This window comes from Lacerta agilis, chromosome 7, assembly GCF_009819535.1.
Source record: "Lacerta agilis isolate rLacAgi1 chromosome 7, rLacAgi1.pri, whole genome shotgun sequence".
Lineage (NCBI taxonomy): Eukaryota > Metazoa > Chordata > Lepidosauria > Squamata > Lacertidae > Lacerta > Lacerta agilis.
In genome coordinates, this window is record NC_046318.1 from 50876919 (window position 1) to 50897280 (window position 20362).

The window sequence follows — 20362 nt, forward strand, 5'->3', positions numbered from 1 at the left end:
ATGGACTGGCTAGATCCTGGAAGGTCATATATGGCCCTCCTGCCTGAGGTTCCCCACCCCTACCCTATAGGAAGAGCAGGAAAAATGTACTGGGTCAACAAACTACAAAAGTGATGCCAATAAAGGTTTAATACTGAACAAACTACAAATTGTTCCTGGGGTGGGAAAGGCTGACCCCTTTAGTTCAGGCACTGGGGACTTCATGGTTGGATTATTGCAATGCACTGTGTGTAGGGCTTCCCTTTCACTTGACCTGCAAACCCCAGTTAGTGCAGAATGCTGCAGCCCATTGCCAGGCCTAATTTAGTGTGTGGGGTGGAGGTTCCCATTGCTGATCTAAATAAAACAAAGTAAGGTGCTTTTACTTTTCCACCATAGGACATTTCAAAAGTTGCCTGGGCACACGCCGTTCAGCTGCTGTAAAAAGGCAGTACATTCAGTGTTTCCTGAGCTCGTATTTTTCCTGAGAAATGTATTCATATGTCCCAGTTCTCTAGAAGGAGCAATGAGCCCAGAGATGGCTTTAATGTTTGCTAGTCATACTTGCCATGCAGTGTTTGCAATCAGATAAAGATTGCTTGGTTACACCTGCATAGAACAAACTTTCAAAAGGCATGTTCCAAGTTTTCACACTGTGTGTGCTTTGAGGCAGTTCTTGTAGCCTGTTTACTGTGCTGAAGTCCACAGGGGGTTGGATGGATTGTGCGCCTCCTTACTGCACATACGTCCAGAGCACCTAAGTTCCCCACTGCATGGTCACAGGGAGGCCATGAGATAGCAGAGCTGATGGAGCATTAGAATATGGGACTCTTATGGTTGTGGGTTCGAGCCCCACATAGGGCAAAAGATTCCTGCACTGCAGGGAATCACAGGTGAAACTCGAAAAACTAGAATATCGTGGAAAGGTTCATTTCTTTCAGTAATTCAACTTAAAAGGTGAAACTAATATATGAGATAGACTCATGACATGTAAAGCGAGATATGTCAAGCCTTTATTTGTTATAATTGTGATGATTATGGCGTACAGCTGATGAGAACCCCAAATTAACAATTTCAACTTTGGGGTTTTCATCAGTTGTACACCATAATCATCACAATTATAACAAATAAAGGCTTGACATATCTCGTTTTGCATGTCATGAGTCTATTTCATATTAGTTTTACCTTTTAAGTTGAATTACTGAAAGAAATGAACCTTTCCACGATATTCTAATTTTTCGAGTTTCACCTGTAGATTAGATGACCCTCGTGGTTCCTTCCAACTCTATAATTCTGCAATTCTATGAGGAGGTCTCTAGCCAATCAAAACTCAAGGCCAGGTGACAGAGCTGACCCTCGTCAAAAATGGTTGTGATGTTTCCCAGGAAATTTAAATTTAGATTTAATCTCAATTACCCATGGATGGAGCTTTCTGTTTTTTCCCCAGAGTTACCCGGTAATAGCTAACTAGTGGTACATATATGCTTACATTAGTTATAGTAAAGGTTCTGTAGACTTTTGTGGTAGACAATTTCCTTCTGCTGTGGGAGGCAATTCAGCCAATGTAGCTTTCCCTGGTCCCTTTGCAGTTCATTGCTCAGAGAGCAGTCAAAATGGGCACATAGTTGTAGAACATGTGCAGTAACTGAGCTACAGGGCAAACTGGGTGCTCCCTGTGGCTTTGCTAGATCTGACCACCCCTGGCTTATCTAGTTAATGCTCCTGTTACCTAGTTAATGTGGCCTGCCAGAGGTTTGGAGGAAGTCCACAAGGAAATGATAGCTCTCCTCCAATGTTTGCCAATTGGCAATTGTTATTAATTAGCTAAGCAGGGCTTGCAAGTTCTGAGGCTCTTATCCTATAGATAGACAGTGAATGCATTATGCACAAAAAATGGCACCATCTGCACATAAGATGGAGGTACCAGGAGGCTTTGGAGGTGGGTAGTGGAGCCCCAAGGTTTGTAGAAGCACAAAAAACCACATCAGGGTGGAAAACTCAAGTGGAGCAGGGGAAGAGACCAAAACCAGCTTATTGAGGACAGATCATGGTCCATGTGCATGGAATGCTGACTGACTGTGGGAAAAAATTGAAGAGGAGGAGGAGGAGGGATGTAATGGAGTATTCTGGAAGTGGGTGAGGTTTGCTGGCTGTAGCCCTGAACAGGAACTATCCACACTACAATAATACCTTTTCACTAGTACCTTTTGAATATCAGGTGCTAGGGGGCAAAAAATGAGAGAGCTGTCAGAAAAATGAGAAATAAATACATGCCTGCTTCTGTGCTTCCCAGAAGCTATGGCTTGGGAATGCCTGGAAATAAGAAACATAAACCACATATAAGACTTGGGAATTTTCCTTCCAATTGCAACTGGGGAAGTCAGTGTCCAGTTGAACCTAGGAAACATCTATGTACCAATAATTAATAAGCAGATTATTACAGCCTATATTGCTACTCCGTATGTTAAAAAACGAATTTGACACTGTTGGTCTTTTCATGAATTGCACTGAAAAATCCTTTGTATGTTCTCAGGTAATTTGGACAGAAGAGCCTTGTAAGCTGAAGTTATTGCAGGTTAAGTAAACAGGAGGGTTCCGTTCTTCATATTAGGCAAACTGGCGTAGTTCTGTTGACTTTAATGATAAAAGGGTCAGGTGTCAGATGGGAATTAGCCAGAGTGGGGTTACTATTGTCTATTGGTATTCTAGGGAGAGAACATGGTACATATTTTTAAAATATTTTACTGTAATAGCGTGCTCAGTTTCTTGTAATATACAATATCTAAGGTCACTTGCAGATGGGCAATTTCGATTTGCTGGCTTTCTCACTTTGCCAGTTTTAAATTCCTGTTTCTGTGCTTTGAAACGCAGCTGCGGCCATTGCCACCAGCCGAGCAGCTTTAATGAAAATTAATCATTTCACTGCAATGTCTTTATTAAAACTTGTAAGTTTAATAAACACATTTTTGTATGTGGTTTTGACAAATTTTACAAGCCGTTTGGAGAGTGACAGTTTTGGAGGATGACTGTGTTTTGGATCATAATCATGTTTTGAAAATTGCGAAAAAGGTAGATTTGCCTTTAAATACAAACTGAGTCAAATTTGTTCTCTATCCCTACTTCCAGTAAGCCTATTTATTGAGCATTTCATCTGATTACAGTGCACCAAGGAACTGTTATCCCACACTTTCCTTATCGCAAAAAACAATTTTTTGAGAGAAGTGGATTTGTTTTGCAAGACCTCCAAATCAACTTTAATTGCACAACCTGAATTTGCCAATATGTGGTTGAATCCCAGCAAAAAATATGGTATTTTGTAAGCACCCTGTTTTTTGCTTCCTGACAGTGTTGCTGCATGATTATAAGCAAAATGTCCCACCAGCTGTTTGCTCATGAGCAAGGATAGTGCTTTTTCTGAGTTTTTCCCAAGATCATTATTTGCATCCCCATGGCTGAGTTATTTATTTATTTATTTATTTGCTTGCTTGCTTATATATTTCACAAGATTGATCAGACACTTTTGCAAAGTGATTGAAATATTTTATTGAAGAAAACGTAATCTGAAATGAACAGAAATAAACAGTGTACACATACACACCTCATTTAGACAAATGTGAAGGTTGGAACATGATACATTTAAGACCAGGATATAGTAGCCTAAATAAGCACCAGCCCTGCCTGCATAAGCATTTCATCCTCTTCCACAGATCAGGACAAGTTTTGTACCAACTGCCCTGGTGACGCTAAATCGTAACCCCTTTTTGTCTGTTTGTCTGCAAGTTTTGTTTGCGGCATTATGCAACCAGCTTCTACAGAAAGAGATAAAGTAACCTCTCCGTCAGCTCAGAAGCTTGGTCACTTATTTACTTACTTGCAATACATATATACATATATTTAACCAAATACCTATGGTAAAACAACAACAACACAGAACATTCAAACAGATTAAACAACCATTGGTTTTAGCAACAGTTCCCACCCCATTTTTCACCTATTGCAGCCCACTCACTCCCCCTCTGCCTCTCACGCAAGGAGGGCTCCACTCTGTGACAACAGACTCGTGCTGGGACATTTGAGCAACTTAAGACCTTTCATCCCTATTCTGCAATCCATTCAGGCTCTCATCCTGAGCAGTGTTTTTATTATTTATGAATGGTTGCCTACAGGTAACCACAGCAAGAAGCATCTCACCCCTTGTCTATAGAAGCAACTGGGTAAAAAAGCAAACACAAAATAAAAAAATGGTGTCAATACGGCCCAGGTGCTTTTTCTCTCCCCTTCTCAATCCTGACAAAAATCACAGGCCTCAAAATCAGTAAGCGGGATTTGCTGGTCTCTTCCATCTCTCTTGTCCTTACTAGCCAGCACAAAACTCTGTTCTCCGAACACACGTTCCTCACATTGACACCCCTACTATGACCCAAAAACTCCACTGGAGACCCAGCAGTAGCACATAGATATGTATAGTATTTCTTGTTATTTTTGAGCCTATAAAAAAGTAAACATTTTCTGTACAAACCATATTAAGCAACAGTCATAGTTTCTCCCAGCCCTCATTATTCCTCCTAATGCATTCCATTGCCATCATTGCATGAAATTTTTACCCCTGTGGGGACCAAATACACAAACAACGTTTTTCTTCCACACATTCATAGGCATTTTAATCTGTACTTGAAATCAATGTCACTTGCGGGTTGTAAAACACCAAGTCCTACCCGCGATTGGTCTAAAGACGGGCTTGTCACATTCTTGTCAAGAAGCTCCACTTCAAAATAAGATAGCAATAAAGTCAAAAATTGTTTAATTTCATGAACAGCCAATAATCTTCCAGGACATTTTGCAAGTCCTATTCCAAAAGGCATATAATAATATTTTAATTTGCGACCATTGCGGTAAAAAGTGGTCTTTTCCTTTCCATTTTCCTCAAGATAGCGGTCATACTTGTATGTCTGCAAAAAAAAAGAGTCCAAAATAATGCAGTTTTAAACTCAACATCATTTAGGAAGCATAAGATTATTTCAGATTTGCAAATGAAATATTAATGTGTATTCATCTTCCTTAATACTTTAAATTGGATTTGTATACAAGTTCCTCCAAAAGCTTGAGTTGCCAAATGTTCTACCGTTCTTTTTCAATAAAGATAAAATAAATTCATCTCAGTTAATTGAGAACGTTAATTGAGGGAACATTTTTAATCTTAATTTTTTACCAAAGTTTCAGCTTGTTTGGTATACAACTGCTGATGCTAAATGTTCCTTCCTTGCCACATTCCAGAATGCCTCTTTTAAAAAGCTCTGGAATTCATCTAGCAAAAAACCAGCACTTGTGTGCAATAAGAGGCAACAATATTGATGTCAAGTGGTTGGCTGCAAGCACTAAGGCAATTCTGCTGATGTGCGCAGCTTTGTTTTGAAGCTGTCAATTACTCACCAGGGGATCAGAGTAGATTTCTGGATCAAAATGCAACAGCTGGGGATAAAGAGCTATGGTGTCATCTTTGCGGATATTGTAGGAGTTGCTGCCTAATTGCAAAACGAAATCTTCCTTAGCAACTCTGACTGTCATAGATGCACTGGAGAGCCTTATTGCTTCCTTGATAACACTATCTGTGTAGGAAAGAAAGAAAAAGAAACCTTCAACCTAGATACAGTATACACAGGTGTGCTGCTGCTCAGATTTCAAAGTTCAAAGTAATGTGATGGACACAAATAAGAGAAAGTCAATGGGGAGAACAACAAAATTCATTGGATTTTGTATGCTTCCACCAAACTCTATTGTAGTTAGAAACTGATTGTTGTCACATATGTAAGATAATGTGACTGTAACTAAGCATTAGAGATCAGTTTCAATCATATAATGGTTCCTAAATATTGGCATATGTTTTTATCATTAGAATGTAAAAGTGGAGGATTCAGGTTAAGCAACTACCGGTATACCTAATATAGGCATGTCATCCAGCTGTTTTCGATTCAAAGAAATAGGTTTCCTGGTCGAGTCAATCTTTATGTCAGCATTTTCTAACACCCTTTGCACTTCTTTAATAGCTGCTTCCATTGCTTTTGGATTCCTGAAATTAAAAAAGGCATACTGAAATCATAGTACAGTTATTACTATAATCTAGTCCATGCAATTAGTGCGAGGGAAAAAACGTGTGAGTCATTGTCTGCAAGTGCATCCAAAAGCAGGGGAGAGTTGCAGGCAGGCCTGAATTATCAAGGATGGTATGATCATCTAGTTGTATCTTAGAGGCTTTGAGAGATCCAGGCTGGGATTGGCCGCTCTAGGTACCCTGGCCCTAGCACTGAATGTTGTCTTTCACAACAAACTCAGTATGAAATGACCACTTTGAACCACACCCTCCAAACATGTAACACCGTCTACCTAAGTAACTTGCTTTTGGCCAAACCCTCATGCCCGTCCCCACTCCTGGGAAATATACAAGCAGGTCATCAGGGCAATAGCCATCTTCAATCATTTGTTTGTCCCCAGAATCTAGTTTTTAGATTTGCATCGCTTCTGAACATGGAGCTACCATACCTAAGGACAACTCTGGGATAGCAGAGGGAGAAGTAAAAAGAACAAAAGAAATAAGGCTGCAGTCTTAATCCCATTCACCTGGGAGCCTGGGAGTAAGCCCCATTGAATTCAATAGGACTTACTTTTGAGTAGACATCATTAGGCTTGCACTGTCAATCTCCAGTGCTGAAAAATGCAGCTCATGCGGCTCATTAGCAGCAACAGGTCCACCATGTTACATTCCATCTGGTAAATGGTAAGCCAAAGTCTAGCATGGGAAATGTAACTACTTACCTAATAAGATAGAATGAAGTCCAAAAGGTCGCAGGTATTGTGTTAGACTGTGAAGCCCACAGGACTGCAAGGTGGGTCTTTGCTTTTTCCTTTTCATCAAAAGTGGAGAGAGTATCATTGAAGAACATGCGGAGGGAAATGAGCTCAGAGATGTTGTCTCTTTTTTTAAGGGTCTTGTGGAACAGAGCATCAGCCAGCTTCTCTCGTGCGCTGTGGGCACTTTTGAACAGGTGGATTGGTAGGCCTGCCACAAGGGCTGGAAAGACTTGGTCAAATGCCTTGAAGTTCTCCAGGGCACTGAGGATAAAGGCTCTGTGGGCTTCTTGGTTGGCAGAAAGGCCCTTGTCATGGCCTACTGGGTTAAAGTCTGTACCAAACAGTGTTAGGAACCCAGCTTCAAACATCACACGGCAGCAGAATTCATAAAGCTTATCAGTTACCCAGTCACTGGAGTCAGTTCTCGATGCATTTGGTTCTACCATGACATAGTGCAGGTTTTCCATCATAGACTCAGTGAGAAAGGTTAAGGCGTTACCCTGCAGGTTTCTGGTGAAGGTCTGGTGTATATTCTCAGTGGTGTTTCCATCATTTGGGTCAATACTACCATGTCCAAATGCCTGTTGTGAAAAATGGGGAATGTTAAGTGCCACCCATCACAATTTATTATTTATCCGACCCCTTCCGCCTTCCCACACCTCTGCCTGCTGGCATGTGAGAGCAAAATAGTTATTCAGGCAGGCAGGCACAGTCCTTTGCATCTCATAGAGTGCCATTTATGAAAAGCATCCCAACTCTGAGGGCCTTTGTTGGGAGGCTGAATCCTGAGATAGAGCTGAAAAGCTTCTGTGTCTAAGCAGAAAACTGCCTGCAGCGCTTTGGATGCTGCCCTAAATGAAGAATAATTTACAAGTGAAATCAGAGGCAAAATATTTTCTCGATAATTTAGAACAGGAATAGAAATTATTAAACATGTAGACGCCTGATGGATGTTGACAGATAAAGTATGACCACTTAGGACCCCTATCCAGTATCCATTTAAGGCTTTATAATTGTCTCCAAGAGGAGTTGGAACAGGCTGTAGTTTTGCCAAGGAGGATGGCAAAATGATATTAAGTACTAAATTTGAGAGTAATCCTAAATCTTTTCTTCCAGATTACAAAGTCCATCATTTTAATGGCTGTCTGGTGAAGAAGGTTTATGTTTTAAGGAGGACACTGAAGCCAATTAGCCGTCAAAACTTGCTGTTACCGATACTGAGCCATGCACACACACACACCCCCTGTAGAAATGTACTTCAGCTTTCATAATAGCATTCCACATTTCAGAGAAGACAATAGATAAGGCTTGGACACTGAACCAGTAATCCAGAGCATACATGACTGGAAATAAGTACTACTGAGGGCACACTCTTTTCCATGCTTACTTTGAACAAAGCCCTACTGGACTCATTGGGCCTTAATCTACGTTAGTGTGGATGGAAATGGAGCCTGAATCAATCAGATTTAGGTCATGGTAAGACTGATCTGGTGGAATTTTAATCTGTGCATTGTTGCTGCCAGTATGTATTCGTTTACTTTAAAATAAAACTTACCTAGACATCCAAACAAATCAATTCATAGCAACTATATCGTAAACTAATATCTATTCCAGCAATCTGTGGTTCACAATCCTATACATGTTACTCGTGAGTAAAGCCTAGGAATTTAAATGGGGCTTGCTTACTGCCAAGTAAGTGCACAAAGACTGCAGCTTAATTTTCTTAAATGGACCAATATTGATTCATTTAAATATGTACGTAAAATCAATTTTCATGTACATTAAGGAAGGATATAAGGCTCATTGTGGAGACAGTTGTATTATTGAGATATGGATATTAAGGGAAACTAATTACAACTTAATGAGAACCTTGGGGTCCACTTCCAATTGCACTTTAAATAGGTAAAAAGGATCTCCCTTAGCTCCATTAGGATCTGGCATGGTCTGGCAGCCCCAGAAAGAAGAGAAGGAGGAACACGAAGGAACAGATGGGGGGGAGGGCTGGACAGCTAGCATGAAAGGATGAGGAAGGAGGTCCTCCCTTTGTGTCTCCACATGAGAAAGAAGGGGTAGAAGATTGGCTGGCTCTCTCCACCATCCTTCTCATGGAGCACAGAGCCTCAGCAGGGAATTGGGAAGATTTGACCAGTCAGAGACAGAGGCTGATCAGGGCAAGGTGACATTGAAGCTGGAGGCAGAGGGGCAGGACACAGTCTTGTCTCCAATAACCAGGTGCCACTATCATAGGTGGGATCAGGCACACCTCCACAGATGGAGCATCCATGTGCAGACGTGGTAGAACCATAGTGTGAGATAGTCTTGTGAGATAGCTCACTCCAGATCCTCTTTAAAAGTTGCTGGGAGGAGCACGTCAACTGTCGGGGCACGTTCATAGCTTCCATTCAGTTATGAACTTCTGGTCTCGCTCGTGTACCTTGGAAACTTGACTTCTGGAGCTTGGGCTTGCTGCCGAGCCTGCACTGTTACTAGTCTGAGTAAAGATCTTTTTGTTTCAAGTAAGAGTCAATTTCAATCTGGTGGGTGGGGAACCTCTGGGCCCTAGGCCAAATTTGGCCCAGCAAGTGCCCCAGTTTGGCTCGTAATGCAAACTACGTCTCACTTGTAATGTCAGCTCAAATTTGCTGTTTAGTGCCACAATTTTTATATTGGGTATTTCCCCTTTCTTGGGACATTTTAAGTTCAGTAAGCTGACATTTGTTTAACTCGCTCTGTTGTTTTAAGATGCCTGATATTCTATTTTTGTACGTATTTTGTTGTTGTTGCTTTTTATTTCATATTCTGTAGTCCTAGCGTCTGTATAGATGAAGGATAGACTGTGAATATTTTTAATAGGTAAAGTTAAAGGTTACCTTTGCAGAGATTGCAAAATGGAACTTTTTCCAGTCCAGGTGTCTTGCATGTCCCATCACTGCATGATAGGAAAAGGGATCAGTGAGAAAATGAACATATTTTCCAGCCAATTTGCAAGTAAAAATGGGACCATATTTTTTTTGTCTTGTCCTGAGGAAGTTGAGAGGATTAGCGCCAAACTGCAAAGCACAGCCAAGATAAGGCAGTAGCCCATTCTCCAAGGGTGGCTCACTTGGACGTCTGCAAAAGGCAAAATATACATGGTGAAGAATATGGCTGTAAATTAATATACGACCTTCACATTTGCTGTCCAAGAATCTATTTATTACACACATCCATCACTGCTAGAAGGAATTGCCCTCCTCTGAGTAATAAATGCACTAAGAAGGCAGTAGATAACTGGCAAATAATGAGTTTGGTACAATACAGAAGCTTGTTATAGCCCTGATAATGAGAATGCATCGGACACACTGTAAATCAAATTTGATGAAATTTACCTTAGCTTTTAAACATATCACTTCTACCTTGTTTACTCTTGGTTGGTGTGTCTTTTTATTTTAAATAGAAATTGTAGTTCATGGCAAAATATGTTTACCTGGATAAGTTTTATTACCAAGTGAATATTACAGAACATGCATGTGTGTTGGGGGGCAGAGCTGAGATATAAATAAGTATTTTAAAATGTATTTTCTATGTGAAAGAAGGCACTTCTGAGAGTCTGCCAAGCCCAGACTTGGCAGCTGGTTTGCTGCAATAGATGCAATATCTGTTTGGTTTGAGTGCTCAGTCTTGTTTGCTCTTTGGAACAATAGATCTACTAGTATTGCTGCTGTGTGTGCGTCTGTGTAGAAATCAAGCCTGCCAGCTTTAACTGTGTTGACTGTTCTGCATGTTTACTACTCAACTACTGCTCTGATTTTCATGTGAAGATTTTCAGTGAAGATTTTCATGCAAAAGCAGCTGCTTGCATGCATAGCCAATGTGCATGTCCACATTCACATTGTATTGCTAATTCAGGCCTCCTTGAACAGCCTGGTTGAATCTTTAGAAGCCTACACAGGTGTGTTCTCTCCCCCATCCAAAGTCATCAATAGTGCTGCTCATGTAAAACAGCAAGTGGGGAAAGTTTAATGCAGTATTGTGGAACTTTACTGATCATTAATATCATGGGCAATCAAATAATCTGAACCCATCAAAGAAAGATAATGAATTATTGTTGGCTTCTTTCACACTTAGAGCTTCATATTTGAACCAAGGTTGTAATTTGGGGCAAGGAATAGCAAGCACATGCTGAATTGCTATGTCTTTGCATATATCCCTCTGTTTGGATGTCTGCTGCAGATTACATTTTAGTAGTATAACTTCTTATCATTCAATAGAAAGCACACACAGATAACATTCATCTCTCTCTCTCTTTAATGTAACGAGCAAAAAACAGAAACATTATAATGACAATACAGGAAAAGTCATTAAGCACCCTGTTTACATTACGCAGACCAAAGGAACAACAGTGCTAGCCACCTGATAAATTAGACTCTCTCTATTCCAGTTCACATAATTAGCTGACACAGATATGTTGCATGCATTTCTTCCTTTTCTTTATATTTATTATGTGCCTAGTTTAAATAATTGGGAGATGCACCTGTTTTGGAATGCATGTACACATAAAAAGTGAAATATTAAATAAACAAACAAGATACCACTAAACCAGACTTTTTTTTTGTATATACACACACACACACATATGTTATATAATTATACACATTACTAATATATGAATATATATATATTAATTTTAATTAACAAGCACAAATGCAAATGTATTATGATTTTAAACAGAGAAGAAAACTTCATGAAATAATGTATGAAAATAATCCTTCTTACCTCCTCCTTATTCCCAGAACAAGCCATAGCATTAAGCACAGAATCACCACTATTCCCCATATCAAAAGCAATGAAACCATTTCAGACAATTATAGTGAAATGTCAAGTATGAAACAATGGTTTACACTGAAGCCCGAGACTGATAGACAAGATGACAAAGGGCCACTTTTTATATTCAGCAGGAACACCTATTCACTTAACTGTACTTAAGTAACCCATGTAAGCTATTAATTAACCATTTCTGGACAAAATTTCTGTGCCTGCTGTTGGACCAAAATCTTCGTAAAGACCAAGAGAGAATTGGATTAGATACCTAGATGGTGGCCTTGAGCTGATAATCACGGTATCAGTGAGTGGCCAAAGTAATCAAGGAGCTTTAATAACTGATAATGTAAAGGTCTCTCAGACATGTATTGATCTATTATGTAGATTTAGCAAGTACAGTTTATAGTTCAGTCTTAGCTGTAAGTGCATTAGCTGTTTAATGACCTTACCTCTGTTGGGTTGCCAAGTTTTGATTTCATTTTTTTGTGTGTGTGTGGTGCCAGGAATGGAAACAGGAGTGGCTAAGAATAAAAGTGATAGGTTGGCATGGGTCCAGGATTCAATTTGATGAGTCATGGGAGGAGCCTAGCTGAATTGCTGATGCACTGAAATACCAAAGTCATCGCTAGATTAATGCTGATGCAAGCGAAAAACATTCTCATGTAAACCACCCATAGTGCTTATCCTGTTGAGTTTGAGAGCCAGTGTGGTGTAGTGGTTAAGAGCAGTAGACTTGTAATCTGGTGAACCGGGTTCGCGTCTTCTCTCCTCCACATGCAGCTGCTGGGTGACCTTGGGCTAGTCATACTTCTATGAAGTCTCTCAGCCTCACTCGCCTCACAGAGTGTTTGTTGTGGGGGAGGAAGGGAAAGGAGAATGTTAACCACTTTGAGACTCCTTCAGGTAGTGATAAAGCGGGCTATCAAATCCAAACTCTTCTTCTTCAGCTATTTTTTTCTGCTTAAATTTCTAGAGGTGTAGTGAAACTGATGCTCATCACACCAGGAAAATATCTAGAAGCAACTAGATAAATTATGGTTACCATGAGCAATTCTCATTCCTTAGCATGCACAAACTTAGGAAGTGGCCATATCGTGGGGGTAAATATGAACCATTTGACCCATGTGTGGGGGATAAATAACAAATGAATTGGATAGGTGCCTGGATTCAAAATGTGGGCTAAACTCACTGTCCAGCGGAAGAGAGCCTCCAGGTGCACAGTTTAAACTCTCAAAAGTTTTGCAGTACTAGAACATGGAAATATAGTGCATAAACACTTGCCTCTCTTGCAATGAGCAGATCACACACTGTTAAGTAAGTTTAAAATTCCTTACTTACAAAACATTCCAAAAGTCAGGTTCATGCATTTATCTAAGCAGCAAGGAGAACACAGGCAGAATATACAGAAAGATAGCGTCAAACATGTAAATATATGGTCCCCAATTATATATTTGGAGAATGATCCTTCCAGCCTATAGAGCAGGTATAGCCAACAGGGTGTCCTCCCTATGTTGCTCTACTACAACCTCCACAAACCCATAGTTACAATTTCTCAGCCTAACCTGCCTCACAGGGTTGTTCTGAGGATAAAATGGAGAGGGGAAGAAATTTTGTCAGCCACCTTGAGCTTCTTGGAGGGAAGACAGGATATAAATGTGATAATACATAAAATAATAAATAACCCTCTACCATAGGCCATGGTTTTTAGAGTCTATGGGAGTCCAGCAACATCTGGGGAGTGGGGAGTGCCATATATTATACTCCTGCTTAAAAACCCATCAAATATATACAAGGATTTACACATTACACATACCATGTTTATTGTAGGGTGGTGATTAATAAGTAAGAACAGGGTACATATATGGGGAGGGGGGGAATGAGGATAATGAGCCAAATGTGTCATTGTTTCTGTTCTACATTTTAAATAATAAGCATTCCTTCTCAGGAGCTAAATGTAGTATGGAAAGGGTGGACAGCTGAAAGTTTTACAGACAAAGGAATTATGTGTACCTCTATTTTCCAAATTAATTTCCAGAGATCCTCTCATATTTTTCTTTCATTTTTTTTATGTAAATGAACAGCTATCTTGAATATTGAAAATGTTCCTTCATAGTGCCTTCGCGGACGATTTGATGCTATCCCTGCAAGAACCAGAAGGCAGTGTCCCCAGAGCCTTGGAATTAATTGAACAATTTGGACTTGTAGCTGGCTTCAAATTAAATAAGCAGAAAACCAAAGTTTTAGGTAAAAATTTGAGTGCAGAACAGATCCAAAGAATTCAAGAAGCCACAGGCCTCAATTTTGTTAAATCTGTAAAATATCTAGGTATCAATCTCACAAATAAGAACTTGAACCTGTATAAGGATAACTATGAAAAATTGTGGATGGAGATAAAAAAAGACATGGAGATCTGGACAAGACTTAAATTGTCGTTAATGGGAAGAATAGCAGTGGTTAAAATGAATGTCCTACCAAGGATGCTGTTTTTATTCCAAGCCATACCAATATTGGACAAACTAGACTGTTTTAAGAAATGGCAAAAGGACCTATCGAAATTTATATGGCAGGGCAAAAAGCCAAGAATAAAATTTAAGATTTTAACAGACTCTAAAGACAGAGGAGGCTTTGCCCTGCCGGACTTAAGGCTTTATTTTGAAGCTGCGGCCTTTTGCTGGTTAAAGGATTGGTTTAAATTAGAGAACGTTGATGTGTTGGACTTGGAGGGATATGATAATATGTTTGGCTGGCATGCATACCTTTGGTATGACAAGGTTAAAATCCACAGAACTTTTAAGTCTCATATTGTTAGAAAATCCCTATATCAGGTTTGGACTAGATACAAAGACTTGTTTGAGAGAAAGACTCCTAGATGGATCTCTCCACTGGAGGCCAAGGCATATAAGAGACCGAATATGTCTGCAAACTGGTTAAGATATATGGACATATTGCAGCAGGAAGGGGACTCTTTTAAGCTAAAAAGCTATGATCAAGTAAAAAGTCAGGTCCCCGACTGGCTGCACTATCATCAGGTTTATGAAATATTTAAAATGGACAAAAAAGTTGGTTTTCAAGTAGAAAAATCAAAACTGGAAACAGAACTGATAGAATCGAACTTCAAAAACCTTTCCAAAATGTATAATCTTCTGCTAGAGTGGCATACAAAAGATGAACTGGTTAAATCCTCAATGATAGATTGGGCAAAAGATGTAGGACATAATATTATGATGGATGACTGGGAGAGATTGTGGCAAAAAGGTATCAAATTTACTGCTTGTCATGGTTTAAGAGAAAACATAATGAAAATGGTTTATAGATGGTATTTGACACCAGTTAAGATTGCTAAGATGAATACCAAAATGTCAGATGTATGTTGGAAATGCAAACATGCGAAAGGTACCTTTTTTCATATGTGGTGGTTGTGCCCAGCGGTAAGTGCTTTCTGGGATAAGATTTACAATGAGCTTAAGAAGGTAATGAAAGTTACCTTTTGTAAGAAACCAGAGGCATTTCTTCTGAGCATAACCAATGAAGAGATACCCAGTCAGGATAGAGTGTTTTTTATGTATGCCACAACAGCAGCCAGAATTCTATTGGCAAGAACATGGAAAGGTGAAGAGATACCAACGGTGGAGGAATGGCAGATGAAGATGATGGAATACATGGAACTCGCAGAACTGACCGTCAGAGTCCGGGACCAGAGGGAGGGGAAGGCGTCGCAGGAGTGGAAAAAATTTAAAGACTATTTAGTTAAATCAGTTAAATTGAATATTTGAGCAGAATTAGACAGAACATCGGCTTTGGTAGATATGTGTCAGATATAAATGGTAAGAGGAATTGTTGTTATGTGAAAGATGTATGTGTCAAAATATGTTAAGATAGGTCGTCAAGATAAGATACATAGTTATTGAGATATTTGACTAAGTAAAAGCTAAGTATATTAAAATTTGGGTAAATGTGAATCGAACAATATATAAAGCTACCTTGAAGAAGTATTTGTTTCTTTGAAGACAGTGGAGGGAACGGGGGAAGTCCCCAAATAGAGAAGTTAGAAACAGGAAACATACAAAGATAGATATTGGTTAAGGTTTGTATATGTTTTTCTTTTTTTATGTTTTTATTGCTGTTATTGTTTCGAATGTTGATTATGTTTATTGTTGATTATGTCCAATGTTGATTTTGTTTTTTATTGTTTCTTATCTTTTGATGTTGTATTTTGTTTTCTCTTTGTCTTATTGGAAAATAATAAAACCTTATTAAAAAAAAAAAAAAGTTTTTGAATTCTTCTTCCCCTCCAAACTGGCCCCTCTAGGTTCTACGAATACATTTTCGATGTTTCCTCAATGAGATAATGAATACTAATGAAGCTTTTACTTGAAGTCTATTTCTTAATTCCCAATACACACTCCACCATCTGCCAAGTGTGGCTTATATTTTTAAATGATTTTTCTTTTCATAAGTAATTTTCCATTAATAATACAGAATAACTAATTTGCATCTGATTAAGCAGCATTTTATTATTTACCATTGTGTGTAATATAGTAATATTCACATTATGTAAGTCAAGCATATTCATCTTCTCAAATAAAGTGTAACACGAAACCCTAATCTCCAAGCAGCAACAGACTCCAGGGTTTCAAGTACTTAGTGTTTAGGGAAGTTTTTAATGTGTGACATTTTAATGTATTTTTAATCTTTGTTGGAAGCCACCCAGAGTGGCTGGGGAAACCCAGCCAGATGGGCGGGGTACAAATAAATTACTACTACTACTACTACTACTACTACTACTATTACTACAACTCAGGGCACAATCTGAGTGTAAAATACGCCCGCCCCCCCAATCTGGATATTGCTTTAGTTTACCAGGAGAGCTCCAAACCCCAGCACAGAGCAATACATGCCTTTATGTATCCAGCTTCCAGCCTGCTTTCAGTGCACTTGCACACAACTCTCACTATTGTTCTTCTACATAGCAAGTAGGTAAGGGGAAGTGGAGGAGAGACCAACTCATTAGTTCTATGGCACAGAGCAACTTCTTTGGATATGCTAAATTGTGGCACTTAACTAGCCAGTCAAAGCCATTACCTTGACAACGGAATTGGCTTGGCAAGCTTCACATTACACATTCTACCCTCACAGATACAAGATCACAAAGTTTGAAAGGGGGCCCAGAGTTTAATCCAGAGTGCCTCACCCCAAAAAGAACTCATAACACTAAACATAAATAATACAAGCTTGCAAAGAATGCAGGAAAATAACAATTGACAAAGAAATACCTTCTACAGATGCCTAATTAAACACAACTTTATTTACCTACACCGTCAATACTTTAAGGACATTTCCACATGTTCCCCTCCTGTAATATCATCAACTGGCAGATTAAAGAGCAAGGTAAAAGAATGCTGCAACTCTCTCTATGTGAGCTGAAAAATCAATTTGGAATTTTAATTTATCAATCAAACACACACATACATCAAAGAGCATGAAAAAAATGGGAAGATATCAAGCTAAGATGCTACGCAGACCATAATACTAAAATATAATTTAAGGATTTCCAGTAGAGGGAGGCAGAGCCCTAAGTGTGCCTTACCATCATGATCATTAATTTTATTTCACTAGCAGCTATTGGCTCCTTGGTCTTTACACCACTTGCATTTCCTGTATGCAGGTATACAGTGTCAAGCAAAAGGGAAATATTGAAGGAAAATGCTCTACAATTTAACACTAAAGTAGTTAGGAACAAATACTTTCCGTGCGCTGCTCTGGTTCACCAGAAGCGGCTTAGTCATGCTGGCCACATGACCCAGAAGCTGTACGCCGGCTGCCTCAGCCATTAAAGCGAGATGAGCGCCACAACCCCAGAGTCGTCCGCAACTGGACCTAACGGTCAGGGGTCCCTTTACCTTTGTTCAGGAACAAAATTCCAGCAGTTAATTAAGCATTCAAAATTTACTGGGGGAGGGGAGGAAATGAAATCCCAGTGTTGCATCACTTTCTAGTTTCTATGATTTCCACTTTGCATACTGCAACATGTGACTGCTTGTGTTGTGCTTGCTCCAGCAGATGGAGCAAGAAGTCTGAAACAGCCCTTTAAAAGCACCCAACCATGTATTTTAATAGGAACAAATTAGCCCATAGCTTTCAATTTTAATTCTGTGTACGGACAATTGCTCTGCCTCTGTAAATAGCAAAGTTGTATCACAATAGTTTTAATTTATAGAATGAAGGTTGGAAAGACAAAAAATCCTGGAAAGACCAAAATGTTCCATACAGGAACATTTTGTTTGGGATAGCTCAGTTGGTAGAGTATGAGACTCTCAATCTCAGGGTTCAAGCCCCACATTGAGCCAAAGATTCCTGCATTGCAGGAGGTTGGACTAGACAATCCTTGTGGTCCCTTTCAACTCTAGACGTCTGTGATTCTATTATTCTTTTTAAGGAGTGGCTATGTTCAAACATTGTGGCAAACCATATCTTGGTGCCCTGCCCCATCTTCTCGAACACAGAGTTGGAAGTTACCTAACCTCACCCCTGTCCACAAGGTCATTATAGATAGGTGCACCATTCCGTATTGGTTGTGTTTAATCCTGCATTGTTAAAAGTCAAAGTATTGTTTTCTAAAATATTTATACCCTAGCTTCTTTAGTTTCATGGGCTAATTTAGTCTTTAATGTACACCCCACTGTAGTCTTTTGTTTCATGGTGTTACATCATACTCTCATGGCCAATCTTCAATAAAATGAAAGTTAGCTTCTGTTTTGGAAATACAGTTATTTTTGTTGCATCCTGCCATGAAACATTGCTTGATACCTTCCAGATGCCCAGGGGTATCTGGCTGAACTCTCACAGAAGCAGAATGTTACATTATATGAAACATGGCCTGATCTGGAAAAGCAGTGTTGTTCTTATAGTCTTATATTATAGATTAGGCGGGTTACTTAAATAGGAAACTAATTACTAATACTTGGCCCAGTAATTTTTATCATACTATGTTGAGTATCTTTGGGAGCTAAACTGGTGAGATATAAAATAATTGATCAATAAACATGACATTCAGACATGCAAACAAAAATGTTAAGAGACAGGGAAGAATGATTGCGTAATCCCATTACTGTGTCTTGAGGTAAAATTCCACTTGAGGTTTTAGTTACAGTAATAGCATGTTTCTCTGCCCACTTCCTGATAGGCCTTTCCTGTCTTTGATTTCTCTGACAGGGTCCAAATTCCTGTTTCTTTTTATAGTGATGCAGAAAGCAGCAGTAAGTGCATTGTCATGACCTGCTGTGCATTCCCTTTCTTTCCTCAACATGCTGTAATTTCTCTACTGTGTGGCAGATGGAAACTACAATTCATGACTATATAAATAATAGTTTGTGGGTGATGAGAAAGCCACAGAACAAATGAGCTATCATTGCTCCTCTGTAATAAACACCTTAAAGACAGGTCCACAGGCTTTGAGGTGCAGCTATGGTTATAGTAATTTAATTGACCATCTTTCCTAAGTTAAACAGCATCCATAAGCCTCCAGGAGCAACTATCTCAGTCCTGAACGAGTACTGGAAGTCTGTGGACAATAGGATGAGGAAGAATAGACTAGGATGTGATATAGACAACACAGAGGTAATACTGGTAAGGGCAATTTGTGGTTTTTTCAGGGGGTACTGAAAAGTACGCAGTACTGGTACCTTTTGGGGGGGGGTTAAAAAGTGTGGCATGTACTGTAACAACTTCATGGTGATTACCGGCACCTATTTTTCTAGGGGGGAAGCACTGGGTAAGGGAATGTCATGTACCTGATAGAAGCATGTACCTGATTGATGGAATCTCTGTGATCTTGATCAACCAAAGAATCTGGGGGAGCATAGAGAACGAAGTCATTGTTGTTCCGAAGTGTATCTTCTTCCATCTTTGGCTAATAATGAGTCCCCTCCCCCTCCCCCCTGCCAAACTTTGTTACACTGGTCCATGTGTCTGTATATTCCAGACTCGGTTACTACAATTCACTCTGCATGGAGCTGTCCTCGAAGACTAATGTAACAGAGTGCTGCTGCATATTTTCAATGTGTTGGGTTTGTGCTAGTTACTCTGGTTTCCAATTTGCTTCTAGGCCCAGTTTAAGGTATTGGTTTCAGCTTTCAAACGTTACACAGCCTGGGATGCAAACACCTAAAGGACCTTCTCTTCTCAAATGAGCTCACTTACCAAGCCAGATGGATATTTCTGGGAACCCTGGACTTAAAAATGTTGTATCCTACAAAGTCAGTGGTTTTCAAACTTTTTTCTCTGGGCTACACTTTTAGAATAAAAATTTGTTTGTGCCACACTGAATTTTTTTTATAGGAAATACATTGGGAAACAAAACAAACAAACAAACAAACAAACAAACACAAACAAAACAACTACCAACAGTGCTTGATTTTGAAAAGCTATCCATATTCTGCAATATTTTTTATACTATTCTACTATACTATATTATGTTTCAATGTTTCTTTGACTGTCCTTGAATCTTCATGCCACACTTGCCATCCTCTCCTGGCACACCCTTTGAGAAACACTGTACTAAGCCATATCACAGTAGACCCCTTATTCCGGGGATGGGGGGGGGGGAATCCATTCTCAAAAAAGAAAAGGAAAAGACCAGGGCATCTTGAAATAGAATGTGGTGCAGGCTCATTTTGAATTGGCTAAAAGAAATGAGGTGAATGGGTGCAATTGTATGAAGTCATTGTTCTGATGTTCT

The 20362-nt window shown here is 39.4% G+C and overlaps 2 protein-coding genes across 2 annotated transcripts in view; one reads left to right on the plus strand and one right to left on the minus strand.

Moving 5' to 3' along the window:
• The window catches only part of SDCBP (syndecan binding protein), a 43072-nt gene that overhangs the window by 4450 nt on the left and 18260 nt on the right, over nucleotides 1-20362 (plus strand). The window lies entirely within an intron of this gene.
• LOC117050009 (cytochrome P450 7A1) lies at nucleotides 4440-11798 on the minus strand. The gene is made up of 6 exons (XM_033155277.1): nucleotides 11581-11798; nucleotides 9696-9936; nucleotides 6790-7406; nucleotides 5916-6046; nucleotides 5410-5585; nucleotides 4440-4928 (listed from the first exon to the last, which is right to left on the minus strand). The coding sequence occupies exons 1-6, from the start codon at nucleotides 11658-11660 to the stop codon at nucleotides 4629-4631; spliced, it is 1545 nt and encodes a 514-aa protein (XP_033011168.1). The 5' UTR covers nucleotides 11661-11798; the 3' UTR covers nucleotides 4440-4628.

Bases quoted from the DNA above. Each gene is read 5' to 3' on its own strand.
- LOC117050009 (XM_033155277.1), bottom strand. From the start codon at position 11,660: ATGGTTTCATTGCTTTTGATATGGGGAATAGTGGTGATTCTGTGCTTA. The intron at 9,937-11,580 runs GTAAGAAGGATT...TGCCTTTTGCAG, and splicing joins GTTCTGGGAATAAGGAGGAG to ACGTCCAAGTGAGCCACCCT. The intron at 6,047-6,789 runs GTAAGTAGTTAC...TTTTAATTTCAG, and splicing joins ACTTCATTCTATCTTATTAG to GAATCCAAAAGCAATGGAAG.